The sequence below is a fragment of the Mya arenaria genome, chromosome 2 (assembly GCF_026914265.1).
Source record: "Mya arenaria isolate MELC-2E11 chromosome 2, ASM2691426v1".
Lineage (NCBI taxonomy): Eukaryota > Metazoa > Mollusca > Bivalvia > Myida > Myidae > Mya > Mya arenaria.
In genome coordinates, this window is record NC_069123.1 from 2298262 (window position 1) to 2317678 (window position 19417).

The 19417-nt window shown below is 33.6% G+C and overlaps 1 protein-coding gene across 2 annotated transcripts; it reads left to right on the forward strand.

The window, feature by feature from the left end:
- The first annotated feature begins 126 nt into the window (after positions 1-126).
- LOC128207906 (epsin-1-like) lies at positions 127-19064 on the forward strand. 2 transcript variants are annotated; one of them, XM_052911093.1, is made up of 9 exons: positions 127-229; positions 1044-1658; positions 4747-4795; positions 5564-5763; positions 8677-8797; positions 9405-9524; positions 10255-10494; positions 12106-12261; positions 12922-19064. In XM_052911093.1, exons 2-9 carry the CDS (start codon positions 1176-1178, stop codon positions 13131-13133), a joined length of 1581 nt encoding a protein of 526 aa, XP_052767053.1. In that variant the 5' UTR covers positions 127-229; positions 1044-1175; the 3' UTR covers positions 13134-19064. The 2 variants fall into 2 exon arrangements, with proteins under 2 accessions (XP_052767053.1, XP_052767062.1); XM_052911102.1 differs by having other exon boundaries at positions 10255-10461.
- The last annotated feature ends 353 nt before the right edge of the window (positions 19065-19417 follow it).

The following is a 19417-nucleotide window of genomic DNA, read 5'->3' on the forward strand; positions in this document are numbered from 1 at the left end:
TGGATGTAAATACTGGGAACTTGCTGTTAAATAACTAAATCTGTGATCGTTTATTATTATTTTAAGACATGTGAATGTATTTCTGGCGTTTTTCTCAGCTGTTCATTTCTACTCCCCTTTCGATGACTAACAGGAAGTGAGATTTCGCCATATTCGAGTTTCCTGCCAAATTTCATTGTTTATTTTCCTTATTTTTACATTGCTGTTTGATCGTCCGGTGGATCATTAAGTATGATGTTTTAGAATTGTGACATCGCTAATTAATAAATCAAAGACACCGGTTATTGACCGACTTGTCATGTACTTATTTTACATTTGTAACTTTCCCTAACTCATCTGTCATTCTCTTGCATGCTATTTTGTGGGTGGGGTAAGTTTCAGTTTCCTTTTGTCATACTGTGCCATTATTCCTGGAAGTCTACTTTTTACATCTATTTGGTAATATTGAATTATGACAAATTCATTATTTGGGATTATTTGTCACAATGGAAATGGGATATCTGTTAAGACAACCTTAATAGTTCGTATAATCACTGAACCAAATCAATCATGTAATAAAAAAAATGAAAAAACATAGCTTGATTTCTTGATTAGTGTATTTTTTTAGGAGGTAAATATAGACAGTTCTTGATTAGTATATTTTTTAAGAGGTAACTTCGTAACTAAATATAGACAGTTCTTACTGTTTGCATTTTGTCTTTGAACCTTGTCTTGCAAGTCAGATGCTACACTACAAACTGAGCTTGCCTTGCTGTTGAGTTTATAAAGGTCTGGCCACGCCCTATAATGGCTGCATTATGGCTTTACCCCGTCACATCCCCAAGTGTGACTTGAGCAGAATTTTGAAGCCAAAGGGGAGTTTTACTCCCATCAGTTGACAGGATATTCGCCAAAGGAAACTGAGCTTACCAGCCAAGGTAGCTCATACAAACACATACATGAACTCTCTGACCTACTTAACTGTACAAATCCCTTCTGTGTTCTGTATCTGAGATATTTTTCACACCAAGCTAAACTTTTATTAATTCACTTTTCTTTTGCAGGACAGAAATGATGATGCATTGACAGAATCTGCACATGTGCCAAGTCCAGCAGTTGCTGATTTAAATTGTTTTTTTATTAAAAAAATATTGTTTAATACCTAGACTTATATATATAATTGCGCAGTGCAAAAAATGCCAATGAGGAGAACACTGAAAAATGTCGTTAAAAACTATACAGACGCTCAAGTCAAAGTGCGAGAAGCCACATCTAATGACCCATGGGGTCCGTCCAGCACTCTGATGACAGAGATTGCTGATCTTACGTACAATGTTGTTGCTTATACTGAAATTATGCAAATGATATGGAAACGATTGAACGACCATGGAAAAAACTGGCGGCACGTTTACAAATCACTAGTAGTCCTGGATTACATCATTAAAACAGGGAGTGAAAAAGTGGCTCAACAATGCAAAGAAAACATTTACGCAATTCAAACTCTGAAGGACTTTCAGTACCAGGAGGATAATAAAGACCAAGGGATGAATGTTCGAGAAAAGGCAAAACAGCTGATGTCGTTGCTTAAAGATGATGAACGGTTACGAAATGAACGAGCGAAGTCACTGAAGGCTAAAGAAAGATTTGCACAGAGTTCTCAAGGCGTTGGTAGTCAACCTGTAAGTATATCTTATTCACAGTCACAGTAATTCGTTAGTTTGTGACATTGCCAGGATAAATGCCTCCTAGATTTATCCCATTAAACTTATTTAAAACAATGTGTAAAATTGAATAAAGAGTGAATATGGAACATGTATTTAAAAAAAGCTACGATTGTTTGCATATATGAAACTCATTTAACTTCGTACTAATAAAAAAGTCAATTTTTCATAAATGATTCACAGGACACATTGTTTTCTGGTGTTGTAACAACTTTTAATTTGTTTATTAGGTGTAAATTATTAATACAATTCTTTTATTTTCAGTTTCAAATTAAACATGTATACAATTTTATATTTTTTTGTGCGAATTCTTTTGTACAATTTAAAAAAGTAAAGATGTGGTCACCTTTCAATGTACACTTGTACATTTGTTATAGTCAGGAGATGACCACAATTTATTTTAAGGTCAGTAATTTAAAGGTTGATGTTGTGAAGATCTATTTTACTGAACTTGCCTGGTCTGGCAAGCTGCTTTTCAAATTGTACTTGCCCAAAACTTTTTTAACGATCACTTATTATTAAGCATTAAAGCTTACGACCTTTTCTTTACTTGCCTGTTCGAGTATACAGGTTATTATTCAAACTTGTCTGTTAGGGACATATACTTGTCCAAGACTATAGGCGTGCGGTTATTTTAGAGACTGTTAAAGAGTTATGGAAGGTTGCTGCTCTCTGTCCTTTTTTGGAGCCCATCTGCCCTCTTGGAGAACAGCATGGGCACCCTAATTCAGTAATTTGCCTTCATAGAATAAAAATTAAAATGCTTTAGACTGTCAAATTCATAATGTCTAAGTTCTTTACTGGGTCTTAGAATACAAAGTACCCTTTTCTACTTGAAATTATCACACTGTCCCTCTAAAGTTTCCTGCAGGGCCCTGTCCTTTTAAAATCTGGCTAAAACCCTAATGGTTATATATAGCTCACAAAATAGCTTTTCAAGACAAATCAATACTTTATAGGTCCAAGAAAAAGTATTTATGAATAGATATTGATCCATCATGAAGATTTATTTCTAATAAAAGATTAAGTGAGTGTATGTTTTGGTCGAAAACCTTTAAAATTGTTTAGAATTTGAACTTACCTCTCGGTATCTACATGTATTTAAAAATTTAGAATAAAACATTAAATCTGCCCATTTCTGCCCCATTTTCTTAGTCAGGATAAAAATATGAAGTTTTTGTCTTCTGTGGTCTTATGAATGGTCTGGATATTGTAGACATATCTCAGACACTATTGGGTAAAGTTTGATAATATTATTTCCAGTTGTGAAATCAAGCTGGTGTTATATTTTGCAAGTCCACAGTGCTTAAGCACTTTCAATGATAAAAGCTTTAAATGGTAATCTTGAAATGCTCAAACTAAGTCATACATACATACTTGTATGTTTCAGACTCATTATTGTAAGTTGGCTTAAAAGCTTCCTCCTAACAACGTTAAGGCAATTTTGATGTACATCAATTTATAAGAAGCATTATTGAGGTCTTTAATTTGTTTATTGGTCTTACTCTATATCTCGGTCCTTTTTGGTCCCAATATTCGGGCCCATTCCCCTTCTGAAAAAGTATATATTTTTTCCCTTGCCTGAATGAAAAAATTCCCTTTGAAAAAAAAAATGTTTCCTTTTTTTTTTGAGAAGCATTGACCTTTTAACATTTAGAAATTGTAGCAATATAGTGCCTTTCATGAAAATGTCCAAGGTTTGTTAAATAAAAGGTTTGAAAAAAAGTTCAAAACATTATATGAATCATGTTAGTATTATTCCCTTCTTGCCAAAATGACGCTATTTTTCCCATATCAATGGGCCCTTCCACCATTCCCTTAACAGTGGAAAAAAACACTAATTGTAGTTTGATTATATACATTGTTTCTTTATAATTGAACTATTAAATATACATGTATTGACAAGAAAAAAGCCATGTTATTTACATACCTTGTGACGACTTCTTAACCCAAAATAAACCGTCTCTTACATACCTTTTATGTTTGTTTTAATGGCTTCTTAATTTATTTACATGTTGTAACATTATAGGGTTAATGCCATTAGAGGCTGTGCAGATGTTTATTTATTGATTAAAAGTCATTCAACTGTAGCCTGTTCTTTGTGACATCACAGATACATTTAATACCATTAAAAGTGTGCCATTCGCACAAAGAAAAAAGGACAAGTCGACTAATGGTGGTAGCTGTTTGCGAAAATATAACAAAACAACACAGTGTTTTTTCTGCATAACGGATTTTGCGAGTCTAGTCTTATTAATTCATTGACTGTTACATCATATTATATAAACTTGCTTAATAATTGATCATTTTTCAGCTTTTTCTCACATGGGTACAAATAACCAATAACAAGCCATTGAAACAACCATATTGGGGAAGTCTGTTTTGAAGTATGAGACAGTACTTTGTTGGAGGACTTCGAGTGAAATAGGAAAAAAAAAATACTGAAAAAAAGAAGGATTTTATTTAAATTAGAAAATATTATCTACTTTTTTAGTAAAGTAATACTGTGAAAAGTGATAGAAAATGCAGTTTTTAAACAAAAAAACTCAAAGATTGCTTCAGGACAAATTGCCTTGGGAAAATAGTGTGCCCCATACACGCCTGCAACAAAATGGCATTTCGAGACGTTCTGAGGTACTGGTAAAAGCATAGAACTGTTGAAATGTCATTATTTTTCTTTTGATTGGTTAAAGCTGCCCTCTTACAGATTGACTGTTTTGACAACTTTTTTATTTTTTGTCTAGGACTGAATCAATGTTTGCTTAAATATCTGGAAATCAGTGATATTTATATGACAGTTGACTAAATATCAGATCGCAGTTTTTTATATTTATGTTCGAAATTTGAAATTTTTGTGGCTAAAAACGTTACTAACCCTTTAAGAAAAATGAGGTTTTCAGCATAAATGATCAATTTTTGAACATTAATATAAAATTGGCAATCTGATCCTTTGTCAGCAGTCTTGTATCGCTTGATAAGAATTAGTATAAAATTATTATGTATTTTTGTCTTAAATAAAAGGATTTGAATCTTATTATAATTTCAGTCTCGAAGTGCCAGTGCAGAAAGTCCAACATTTAGGAGCGATAGTTCAGGTAAGATTAAATTTTGTACATAATTATGGCCTCAAAAAAGCAAACATTTAGTTCGGGTTACGACCCAAAGTCAGTTGGTAAAAAATAAATAAATAATAAGTGTGTGTGTTTATATTATGTAGTTTAAAATCTTGAAAGCATTTTACAGAAGATTACTTTAACACCATTATCCAATGATATGATGACAATAATGTTCTTCCAAAAGACTTATTTTTAAATAAAATCTTCCCTACCTGTTTTAGGAAAGGTTGTAACCCTAACCAAATCCATTTATTTTTAGCCTAGGCCAAAAAAAATAATTGTTTGTTAAGGGTAACCTTCCCAAAATTTCTAGGTAGGGTAGGTAGGGATTTTTTTTTATTTTTTCAAAATCTGTCGTAAGTTCAGAGTGTTTTCTTGCACATGGCAGTCTTTCCTACATTACTGTCATTGCCTGACTTTGTTTTATCATATAAATTCGCTTAAACAAATAAATTTTTTGCTCAGAAACGGAAAAAAATAGTTAGGGTCGGCACATTTTTATAGGTAGGGTCAGGTTACCCGAAACAGACATATATTTTTTTTAGGCCTTATGTAGCCAACTTAAGCATCTTTAAAATGATTAAATTGTGTGTGTTACCAGTTAGGCTCCCAAGTTTACAGTTTTTGTAAACATGTACACAGGACATGAAAAATGATACTATGCCGTTTATTAAACACCAAAGCCTGTATAAAATGAATACCCCTCCAATGTTAACATTACTTTACCCACATTTTTTGTCATTCCAGATTCCCCAGTCCACCGTAGACGTCACTCTAATACCGAGCTCGATACAGCCCGCCCGGCCTCTATTGGTGAAGAAGAGCTACAACTGCAGCTGGCATTGGCGATGAGTCGTGAAGAACATGACGAACAAGTCAGGCGACAAAAATCAGACGATATTAAACTGCAGATGGCGATTGATGAGAGTCGGAGACAACAGGCAGAGGTGGGTGTTATTTTTAGTTGAGAGGGTGGTAGGGACTCTAGTGGGGGAGAGGCTCGAGCAGGATCGTCAAGTAAGGGAAGAGGCTTGAACATGGGACTCAGTTGGGGGAGGGGGAGAGGCTTGTGCGGCAGATTACATTTGGGAAAGAGGCTCGTTCAGGGGACTCAAGTGGGGGAGAGGCACGAGCAGGATTGTCAAGTAGTGGAAGAGGCTCGAGCAGGGGACTCAAGTGGGGGAGAGGCTCGAGCAGGATTGTCAAGTGGGGGGATGAGGCTCGAGCCGGGGACTAAAGTGGGGGAAGAGGCTCGAGCAGGGGATTCCAGTGGGGGAAGAGGCTCGAGCAGGGAACTCAATTGGGGGGAGAGGCTCTAGCGGGATCGTCAAGTGGGAGGAGAGGCTCAAGTGGGGGAGAGTCTCAAATGGGATCATAAAGTTGCGCTTTAGGGAATGCCTGGTGAACAAGGATGTTTTGTTTGAGGTTTTTGGGATGGTCTTGAATGCTTGGAGGTTACATAGTAACTGGACTACTAAAGTGTGGTGGTTATGCTGTGGTGGTTTGGAAGTAGGCTATAGAATCACAGACTTTTAGTTACGTTAGAATACGCGTTTATATATAATAATATAAATCAGTTGGAAATATTTTTATTTTATATTTACATGGGAATTTATTTAAGATGAATATATATGATCAATTTGGGAACAGATCCTTTGAAGTGGGTATACAAATAGTTGTCCGACTTTTTGCATAGTAATAGTAACATAAACACACTTGTTATTACATGGATGTGCATGTTATAACCCCTTTTTTAAAGCAATAAAAAAAATTATCTTATATTTTTTCACAGTTTTATTTATTTTCCTGGTTTCATAAAGACTGATTACTGATTTTCGTTTTCTTTTCTTTTTTTTATAAATTTTGACAGGAACGTCAAAAAGTAAGCCAGTGTTTTGCGCTGTGTGTTAATAGCTACACGTAGCTCAGTTACCCCCTCTCCCCCTCCTCTTGCTTGTGCCACCATTTTTCATTCAATATTGATGAACGCCGGCAAGGTCTGGTCACAAAACTTGGCTCATGTAGGCTTCAATTGTAGCCAGGTCTTTGGCGTTGTACTCCACTGTTGCAAATACCTGTGTGTTACCCTCCCTCAATTAGAATATAATTAAAAGCCTTCAAAGCTGCTTTCTCACAGACTGACGGGTTTTTTTGTTGTCTTAAAATGAGCCTATTGTTGTGCAAGAGCTGGAAACCAGTGGTATAAGGCTGCTGACAAAAGATCTCAGTTTTTCATATTAACGTTTGAATATTGATGTTTTATGGCTAAAAGCGTTACTAACGCTTTTAAGGAAAATCAAATTTTCGGCAGTTTTCCAAACAGTTGAGATCTGTTCTATTGTGAGTTATCTTATATGATTATGCACCAGTCAATTGTAACCACGGCCCCCCCCCCCCCCCCCCCCCCCCCCAGGTCGGGAAAAAGGGCCGTGTTTTTACTTTCCAGGTGGCCCCGCAGGGCCGGGTGACCGCGGTGGTTTTGTCATAGCACCAAATTAAGCCGAGATTGGGCCTTATATAGAGTCTCTGGGGTGCGGGGGCGGGGATTTTACCCGGGGTTGGCTGGACCAAAAGTCAAAGTCCCGGCTATTCCCCGGACCTGGGGGGGGGGGGGGGGCGTGGTTACAAATGACTGATGCATTAAATTAAAGGCATTAAGCCAAAACAGCAGATTCTGAGACAAAACAACAACAACAACAAATATAAACTTTCATTCTGTGAGAGTGCAGCGTTCAGATAATGTGTCAAGCAATTTATATCTTGTATGGAGAATATAACAGATCAATTCAAACAATTTCATGACAAAAAATATTTTGAATCAATATTTGCAGAATGCAGAAATAAAATGACTTGCATTTAAATCACTTTTTGCATGATTATCAATCATTAGTCATTTCCTGCAGCATAATTTTCTTATTTCTGATAATTTTTTATATTTTTGTAGATTTCTTGTGTTTTTGTGAATTGTTTTTTATAGTTACTGTAGGTATACATGTACCGGTATGTATTTTTTATGCATGGTTACAATAAATGTTACTTTCATTAGTTGAGGAAATAGAAAATTGTCTGGAAAATATGACAAAGGGCATACTTGAAGCATTTTAAATGGTACACCAATATACTAGAGATAGCCTTGGAAATGTGAGGGCCTTTCAAAGTGTGGTCGCTTAATGTTTTATGGGGAAGGAGTAGGACCAGGACACCTCTTCGTGGATTATTTTTGAAAAATATGACAAAGAAAGAACCATTTTCAAGCATTCTAATTGCCGACATTCAATGAAACTTTTACCAGTAAAAATTGTTTATATACTATGTACACTGCCTAAGCCTTTAATTTTGACCCATGATTTGGAGACTGAAGCACTTTTCAGGGTACAAAAACTGATGTATGGCTTGGTACACTCAGGATAATTCCTCATAAAAGATGTTAAAAATCGTTCTCAAAATTGATGGAAATATTAAGATCACTTGTATATTTTAGGTTAACATAATGGTAAAAAATAATGATTTAATACCAATGTATCAAATTAAAAGATGATTATGTAGAACAATAGTTAAGTATTGTTCCATTGTGCAGAATTTGTTATTCTTGATTAAATAAAGGATATATATATATATATATATATATATATATATATATATATATATATATATATATATATATATATATATATATATATAAAGTAAATATTTTTGAAATGTAATCATATTTTTTGATTTCGCATATTATAAGTGATAATAATTTAATATATAAACAAAAATAAGATGCTTAAGGTATAGAAATCCCGAACTCTATTCCAAACTGTTCAACAAATATTATTGTTTTCAATATTGACATGATGGGTTATTTTTATCAACAGAATCGGACTCTTGCATCAATGGCAGGTCAAGCGAGACAGACATCTGACCCATGGGGTTCCCCTGCAGCCCCACAGAACAAAACTAGTGATCCGTGGGGAGCCTCTTTGCCTGCACCACCTGGTAAGTCTGTTAATAGTAACATTTTTTTTAAAGAATCAATTGGATTCCCCTTAGGTTGCCCCTGCATTCCAACAGAGAAAAGCCTCTGAGCCATGGGGATCCTAGTTAGTCTATTTATAGTAACATATTTTACTAGAATCAAATGGATTCCCCTTAGGTTGCCCCTGCAAATCCACAGAGAAAGGCCAGTGAGCCATGACCAGCTTCTTTTGCCCCTGGTAAGTCTATTTATAGTAACAGATTTTGTAAGAATCAAATGGATTCCCCTTAGGTTGCCCCTGCAAATCCACAGAGAAAGGCCAGTGAGCCATGACCAGCTTCTTTTGCCCCTGGTAAGTCTATTTATAGTAACAGATTTTGTAAGAATCAAATGGATTCCCCTTAGGTTGCCCCTGCAATCCCACAGAGAAAAGCCTGTGAGCCATGAGCAGGTTTTGTCACATGGGTTAGCATATTGCCTGATTTGAGTATCTTTTTCTTCATAAACAGAATAAAAGTTTTACCCAAAATTTGGGAGAAAATATGGGGAATTGCAGAATATTTAAGCTCCAAAATCATCAGAAAGACAGCCCTGTTAAGAAAATCTTTATTTCAATATCTGTTTCAGGTTCCCACCACAAGGCCCCAGCAGGAGTACAGAATGACCCCTGGGGGTCACCTGCTCATCAAGCCCCACCCCCGGTCACTGCTGATCCCTGGTCATCCCCACCATCTTCACAGGAACAAGGTGAGGCCTTTCGTTAACCAAAAGCAACAAAGGCGGATGGTTATGCTCATCTGTTTCTTTTTAAGCTATGAAAGGGGCGTATCTCAACAATTTTGAGTTTTGCATTGCCTGAGTTACGGGTCTTGCTTTATGTATGTGTATTGTCAATGGCAACATGTGTGTTAAGGATCATTTGAATATCTTAAACACTTAATGAGTTTTCGCAAGCTGACAACACTGATGATGTCATGTACACCAAGATACACATCTTTAGGAGTAACCCTAAGACAAAAAAAAATGGTTTGGTTAAGGTTATCATCTGTATAAAGATTAAAGGTTTAAACTACACATCAAAACACACACTTGATTAATTATTATATAAAAACCAGTAGGATCTGCGCCTGTGTCATAGGTAGGGTTGGGTGAACCGAACCAAATGTATCTTTATAGGCCTAACCGGGGCCTCAGGAAAAGAACAAGTAAAGGAGTGCACGGCAGAATAGAATGAATTATTACAGCGCTGTTAGATTTAATGTCACATTCAATTTGACATCCTTGACCATTTTATGCACTTGGTAGAGAATGTTTAGCCAAAAAATAGCCAACAAGTGTGTGTACCAACAAGCTGTTCTCTGCTGGTTTAATTTTATTAAAACACTGTAAGTTATTAAAAAAAGCTTCTTATTATAGGCCTCTTATTGGCATTTACATTATTTAACACTTGTGCAGGTATATAATTTCATTTTTCCAGATGTTGAAAGCAATGATCCCTGGTCAAGCCCTGCCCCTAGCCCCTGGGGGGGAGGAGCGTCAAGTGCCGGAACCTCGTCACCGTTCGATTCCACCTTCCAGTCGCCCCCAACCAACGGCACACCAAACAATACAGGCCACAATATCGATGAAGCGTTTGATGTTCTTGGGACACGGACTTCGCCAGCTAAAACAGATCTTATTTCTGGTCAGAGTTTGGACATATTCGATCCTCTGGCAGGTATACCTTGCCCCACCCACCCATGCACGGATTGCCCAATCGTCAGTGTGTGCTGTGTGCTAGGCTTGGTAGCTTTGCTAGTTTTTGTCTCAATAATGACGTTATTGATATTAATTTAGTTGGCGATCTTATCAGACATGACAGTTAACTACTGGGGCCATATTACAGGAGCATCTTAAGTTATTTTTTACCTTTTCCTTAAATTAAATAATTTCCTTAACTGATTTATATCATTTGAAGAAAGTATTATGCTAATTGTTTATTCTGTTATTAAAATATGGACACTTACGTTTTTAAAAAAGAAAACTCCATTTTAAAGTACTATTTTTTTAAAGAAATATAACAATTCCAAATTTTACACTGAAGTTAAAATATGTTAAAAATATCTTAAGATGCTTCTGTAATACGCAACCGTTTGCGAATGTAATTAACGTTTCAAGTTTTTGAAGCTTTGAATGACTGTGACTTTAAATCTGCCCTCAAATCCATCAAGTGAATTTTAAATTAAATACACACTTTCAAACACATTTTCATATTAGATTATACTTGAATTAACTACTAAAATGCGGGCTGAAACATCCGCAAAGCATTTATACACGAAGAGTCATGTTTTGTTTAACTCATGAAGCAGAAGTGAGCATGTTTCCTTATGATTATTTTCTATAAAAACAAAAAAAAAATTATGAACAAAAATCTTTTGGATTATTTGTCTTTGTTTCTCACGCAAATTAACTTCAATATTTTCCATTCTTTTTGGAGGTTGAGATTGTCTGGCAGGCTATTGCAATTGCAGAAAAGAAAATGAATTGTAAATATATATACAAAGCATATAATATGCAAGAATTTAATTATACCAGTCTTGTGGTTTGAAATTAAGCAATTTTATCTTTATCATCTGCTTGTTGTCTTATATGTTTAGTTAACCAGAAAATGTTTTTTTAACATGTTTAACTAGAAGCTTTGTATATTGTTGCTATTTTTGTGCATGTATAGACTCATAATATCCAAACATCTTCTCAAATATCAAATTGTTTTCTTGATCAAAATCTTGAGCTTCTTTAACATATTAAGGTAGATTTTATTTTAAATGCTAATTTTCACAAATGTTTGTTAAATTGTTGGCAATTTGTTAATACTCGTGAATCTATTTCCATGAATATTGACAACAGCTTAATTAATTTCCATGAATATTGTATTATTTACATCATCATTATTAATTTCCATGAATATTGACATCATCATTATTAATTCCATGATCTAATCTCATGAATATTGTATTATTCTCAACATCTTTATTAATTTAGCCAAAAATCAACTTTCGAACATAAATATGAAAACCTTGGATCTGATATTTTGTCAGCACTCTTATATCACTGGTTTTAAGGCATTTAATGCAAAAGTTGGGTCATTGAAAGACAAAACATAAAAAAAGTTGCAAAATGTTCAATCTATGAGAGTACAGCTTGAAGTGTAAAAATTATTCTCAGACACAACTATATATATAACAAAAAAAATATCCTTGCCTGCCGACCCTACTTTATGAATGCAGTAAAATCTGAAAAAAAATTAAATGATGGCCTTGATGTATAACTATTGTATTCCATCTTTTAGATGAGGTGACAACAGACCCCTGGAACATGTCAGGACTTCAATCAGCCGTTCCTGAACAACCCAAGCGAAACAAGACACCACAGGAGTTCCTAGGCGCAAATTCGGGTCTCGTAAACTTGGACGAACTTGTGAAGCCGGATAATAAGAGTAAAAAAGGTAAATTGGCAACATATTTCTGATGCCTCAGCTATCTGATCATTTCATATACTGAATGATATCATTTTCAAATTAATATGCAATAATTCTCTGTGTAGTAAGAATATCTTTTTTGACACAAAAAGCTTTATTGATCCTTTAAGGCAATGTTGTTGTTTTTATTTTGTATGTAAAACTTCAAGAATGGGTTATTACACTTGTTTCATAGTTTACTGAATTTCCTGTTCTTATGATATTTTGTTTACTCTTGTTTACGGGTATTTTTTTAATCTTATTACAAAAATTGAGAAAACAAGATATAACATTAGACATCTCACCCCCATTGACAGTGTGTTTAAATATGTAGTTTTAAAACCTTCATTGCCTTGTATAGGAAATTGATGCCATTCTCTTATGATGAAAATAACTTTCTTATATGAAGTCAAAGAGAAAATAGAAAGAAAAAAAGCCTTCCTACCCTACCAGTTTTTGAAAAAGATGTCAAGCTATCCAAACCATTTGTTTGGCCCCAGAGAAATACATTTGTCCAGTTCGGTGACCAGATGCTAAAGTGACATGCATTTAGGGCTTGTTTGCTTTTTTAGCTGGTTGAACAAAATTTAATGAAATCACAATGTAAATTAGATATGGTAACTTTTATTATGATACGTTTTTTTTCAGCAAACAACCCATTTTCAAGCCCACAGCCGGTAACAAACCCATTTGAGCAAACTGGTCCGCAGCGTGTAACGATGAACGAACTTCAAGCAAATACGTACATGAGCGGATTTAGTCAGCCTGCGACATCAGGATTACTACCTGCGCCCATGGTGCCGTTGTCAAATCAGGTGCAACAACACCAACAACAACAGAGTTATAACCCTTTCTTATGAAACACATTTAACATGCTCATAGTGACAAACATTGTTTTATATGATATAAGTGTAGGTTTGTCGTCCTGAGGCGAAGCTCCAGATAAGGTTTTCCCAGTCCAATCTTAAGCCATTTCTTTATTATTGAAACCGGGTCCAGTTAATTGTGACTACGAGGAATTTAAGTAGACTTGTACATTTTGATATTTATAACGATTTCAGTCTTTTTATATATTTATTAGAAAATGGTAAAAAATGATACCCTTATCTGGAGCTGTGTTGATGGAGCAATTTTGTGTGTTACGTCAATATAATGCATTTTAAAAATATGTTTACATTTTAGTTTGACAAGTATTGCTAAGAACTTTTTATGTTAAATAATTATTTTCAGAAATCATTTAGTTTTCTTCTGAAAGATTATGTCTGCTTTGAATATGGAAATTTAAAGATTAAGTCTGCTTTGAATATGGAAATGAATGTTGTTTTCAGCTGTTTAACAAATGAGTTATTTCTTAACTGCTTTATTAAGGATTACATAAATCTTCCTTAAGTAATTCATCAGTTATGCATCAATAATTAGCAATAGGACTTTCTGTCAAAGTATGAATGCTCCTGTTGCCTGTTCATTTAAGGATCATACTCAAAACATCACAAATCTTCAATCTATAAGAATGTTACAGATGGCCAAAATACTGGCTTAGGTTAAGTTACAACTCTATCAAAGAAAAATAATGAAAGTATGACATTTAAGATAATAATTTCACTTTTATAGGACACTGGGGACCGTTTCAAAAAAGATCTTAATTGATTTTAGTGATAAATTGAAATTATCTATTTTATATGTGTGAATTAAATTTCAAACCAACATTAAAACTGGACAGGAAGTTGAGGGGAAAAAAAATTCATGCTGTAATGCCATTTGTTACGTTTGTACAGATTAAGGTCATTGAAGTTAAGACAACAATACTTTTGAAACGACCTGCAGATCTTGAATGAAATGGACCGAAAGTAAATGTGTCTATAACTCTGAATCTCACATTTATTTTTTTTACAAATATAGAATGTAATGATTTTTCACGAATTGATCAGGTCAAGAAAAATTAAAACCTAGAGTAGACTATCGAGTGCTCAGCTTAAGATGCCTGCAACTCCTTATCTGTATTAAGCTACAGACATCTTGAGTTGACCCCTCGTCTGAGTGTGTGAAATATTAACTGGAGTTTAAGCCATCTTGAGCTGAGCCCTCCATTGAGTGTGAAATTTTAACTGGGGCTATGGCCGTGTTGAGCTGACCCCTGTTCTGTGTGAGTGAAATATCAACTGGAGTTATGGCCATTTTGAGCTGAGCCCTTTTCTGAGTGTGACATATTCGCTAGAGTTGCAGCCATCTTGTGCTGAACCTTCATAAAGTGTATGAAATATTTACTTGATGATGTTAAAGAGAGTGTCATAATTTCGCAAAATAATAACAAATAACCATGTATAACAATATAGCACTACAATTACAGGATTATAAGCATTGTGTTATAAGTGTGAAAAAATATCTCTTAATATTAAATTATAGGCATATTCTTGAAATATATAATGCTGCGATTGAACTGTCAGATTCGTCGACATTGTCTGTGATAAAGGGTTATAATGAGATGATATTTTTGAAAAATAATCATTCGCTTCGGCCACAGTTTATTAATATATTTGTTTGGTGTTTCCCTACCAAAATAATTGAAGCAAAAAATATCATTACGACAGGATAAGAGACTAAAAATAGGCTCAGGTCTCCAGTATTATTCCGAGTTGGTCCGGAAACCCAAAACGCTTTATTCTTGAATTGTGGCCTAATATACATGTAGTTAAAGCAAAATTGTGTTATTTCTTACATTTTGTAAAATTATTTTCATTGAGTATAATTGTATTGCTGATAAATATTACTTGTATTCTGATTTTGAAAATGGGAATTTATTAAACAAGATTTTGCAAGATATTGAATGTCTTTTTTGTAGCTTTTCTGTTTTTTAAAGAATAAATTTGCAATATTTAACAGTGTTGGTGTTGTACACATTGTTAGTTGGGGTGTCATACAAAATACATGGAAGTGGGAACACATTTTAAATAGACGACAGACTTTTGAACACCAAAACCAAAAATAATACCGACAATTAATAATATACTGCAGTTAATTGAGAAAATCTACAAAAATTTTACATTGGCTCCAATTTTGTACACAATTAATTTTTGCTAATACTCCGATTAAGTCATGCTGTAAACACAAAAACATTGTAATGTATAGCTACCCAAGGCCATTTTTTATGTGAAATATAGCTTAATTCATAGTACCATTTGCAGCAGCTCATTAAGACCTTTACAGAACATCTTGAAATTTTTAAGTATCTAAATAAATGAAAAAGTTATAGCACTCTAGAGACAGTTTCTGGCGGTTTTTAATGTATGAAATAAACAGAGACATTATATTATCATTATCAAATGGTTGGGAACGAACCTGTTGACATGAAAGATACTTTATGGATTTGACCATTTTACTGTTTATCATAATATTGTTTTTACCCCTGTATCTCATATGTATTAGAAGATCTGATTTTTATATCAGCAAATATGGTGCATTTAATATATAAACAAGGTATATTTTCATTCCCTTTAAGAAAGATACTTGCATACACTTTTCATGTATTTCGGATGGTAGATTTATGATAGTTGTTAAATAAGCAAAAATGTCAGTTTCATGTATAAATGTACATAAGTAGATGAAAGACAAGATCAAAGAACATTTATTTTACTAACTTCCAAGATTTATTTTATTGCAATGACATTTGTAATTAGAGCTGGTTTCATTAGCCCATGTGTATTTCAATGTTCAAATCTAGGAATTGTCATATCCTTGGTGTCGTTGTCATCAGTGTCGATGTTGTTCTGTTTCCAAAAACTTAAACCTTAGCCATTGCTCTTCAAGTGATCAAGTCAGTTACAGCAAGGACAATAACTCTTGATTGAATAATTGTTCAGTTATGTCCCTTGTTCGACTGAAGAAAAAACAACAACAACAAGCATTGGTATACACTCCATGACACTCTTGCTAGTAATTGAAGGAGATTCTTCTCATGCTTATGGTAGATTTTAATTTAATGTTTTTGCACTGGTTGTTAAAATCATTAAGCAAACATTTTTTTTTAAAACTTAAGAGCAGTTAGTTCACATAGAGACAGAACAGAGAGCAGTGATAATACACATAGCAGAGACAGTACACAGAGCAGAAATAGTACAAAGAGTAGAAAAAGTACACAGAGCAGAATCATTACACAGAGCAGAGATGGTATACATAGTTTGTTTTTTTCTAGCACTCACATATATACTTGTATATAATGGAGCATTTCACATTGCACAATTGCAGTTATTTGCTTGAGTGAACATGTTATAAGTAGACTTTAAGGTTGTATAGTTTTAATATATTCAGAATTTTGTATACCATAATGTAGATAATGCTTTGAAAATGTCTTGAAAATAAATATGGAAGTAATATCAATTCAGATAAAAAAAACATACTGACTGGCTATCTGACAAATCAATTGACCGACTAAAAGGATGTATGAATGAATGAAATTGAAAACTCAAATTCATTACTAAAATTGTTTTTATTGAATATTGTACAATGTATTTATATGTTAGCTTTTGATGTGTTTATTTAAACAAAGACTATTTTATTTTTTTAACCATGATAAAATCATTAGCTTCATTGTGATATTTTGGCTAATGTAGACATTGTCCAATAATTATTTACTATACATGTATGTTTCCCTGTACTTATTTTAATTGCAGAAAAAAAAAATTGAATAAGATTTTGTCAAAGCCTTGGTGTCCCTGTCAGCTTTATCGTCAGCATTTTGAAATCATTATATGGCAATAACTAAATAATTGACATGAAGGCAAACCGCCCTCATAACTTATTATTTAGGGCGGTTTCAGCATCATATCAATTGTTAACGAGATTAAAATGAAACTTGCTACACATGCTGCTAGTCTATACCATTAAATTCAATATGGATGAGAAATGGCCCTGTAATAGTTGAAAAAAACAAAAAAACAGACTGAATTCAATATTTGTGTTCCCCTGTGGGGCTTTAGGGAAATTGTAAATTGCTGGACATTTTTTTTTTATTATCCGAACTTCTGTTAATATTATATATGTGTTAAAAAAGTACAATACTATAGTAGTGATATAGAATTATGGATTCGCATTGTCTAAGTATTACAATTATTGTGAAATTAAACAAATTGCGGGTAAGGGGTGGGGGGATTATGAGTTAAAGGCAATCTATAATATTTACGATGTGTCATTCACTCTTAAGTAAATATTTGTCACATTTTTTCAAACATACATGCACACATTTTTTCTTGCTTTGTAAGTGGACGTTGGATATACATACGAATAAAGTTGTACATGTGTATAATATCATGAAAATAATGCAGATTGTCACTCCCTGCTTAAGAAACATGTATTTTTATTTGATACGGTATAAATAAAATATGTATAACACCATTGAAACTGATTGGTAAGAATTGATCACATGCTGTCCCAGTAAAGATCCTTATAGGTTGTTTTGTTATTTGAATTAAAAGTCGGCTCATTATAATAGACATGGTTAAGGAGGCCGCAGTGTCATTGCGAAATCTTTGGCCTTAACTAAAAAAGTGTTCTAGATAACTTAACAAAATTCTGGCTGTAATAATTGTTGAGTTGTTCCCCTTGTTCAACTAAAAAACAAGAACAGACAAGAGCTGATAAACAAGTTGGCATTCACTCCATGGTGCTTTTTTATTGTAATACAATTACTATTTAAAATCATACTCATATTTAAAATCAATACATACACATGTATAACAAACATAAATTGTGACTGTTAAACCTTTCTACTTACTAATTAATGTATTTTTCGAAAATATTATATAAATATAACTGATAACAAGATTGTAACCGTGTATTAAATAGCTGAAAACGCACAAATATTAAATGCCTGGTGAGTCTAAAAAGGTTTACATTGATCAACTATCGTCCCATAAGGTAGAAATACCGTGTTTTCTGCACATTTCTAAACTAAACTTTGTATCCATCATAAGAACCATTGTTTTCGATATTTTTTTCATCCTTTTTGGTAATTTAAAACAATTGTATTAATTGTGGTACAGCTTTTTTTGGAGTAAGATTGCAACTTTAATTATTTCTAATCAGATGTGATATTGATATGTCAGATGTGGACATACTGTGTATTATGTTTTAAAGCTGCACTCTCACAGATTGACAGCTTTGACTTTTTTTTATTTATTTTTTTGGTCTCAGTATCAGCTGATTTTGGCATCAATGCTTTCATTTCAGTCATATAAAATAACTCACAATAGAACAAATCTCAATTGTTTGGAAAACTGCTGAAAAACTCATTTGCTTAAAGCGTTAGTAAAGCTTTTAGAAATAAAATAGCAATTTTCAAACATAAATATGAAAAACTGCGAACCGATCTTTTGTCAGCAGTCTTGTTTCACTAATTTCAAGACATTTACACAAAATTTTGCTGATTCCAAGATAGGAAATAAAAAAGTTGTTATAACGTTCAATCAATGAGAGTGCAGTTTTAAGGCCATAAATGTACAAAATTACTCCTGTTGATTTTTGATGTGCTGGCGCGAGGTAATGTCAGTCATACATGTTTTTGTTGAATCTTTGGTTACTGGAGTCATTGATTAATTGTAACAGTTATTTAACTTTACTTCTTAATCTGAGAATGAATTTTGATTTTGTGTCTGATATTGTTTACATGCTTGTGTGACTGTATTGCTTGTGAGCTACTTTAAGTACATGTTAATAACTTTTGCTACCATACATTAAACTGTATTTCATATTTAACATCGGAATTGTATCTTAAATTACATAATAAAATGAAATTGTGACTTTTTTGCTTTTGAGTATTATAAACTAGAACTATCACAGAAGTGAGGTCTACCCCTGCTTGCCCTTTTGACAAGTTTTTGCTGGAAGCAAACTGCTGTATAGCTGATTATATTCAGAGGTGCGCAGTGACCTTAGTCAAGGATGCCAATTTTCCTCTTTTTAGCTGATTTCCTCTTTTTTTGGCCACAAAACTTCAAAATTGAAATTGCCTTCTATCTGATACTTACAAAAATGATTTGTTTGTATATATTTATCTATATAGTGTGATGGGAATCCTCTTATTTCATACTGTTTTCCTCTTAAATTGCAAAAAAAAATTGGCATCCCTGCTTAATGCTAGGGACCAAAGTGT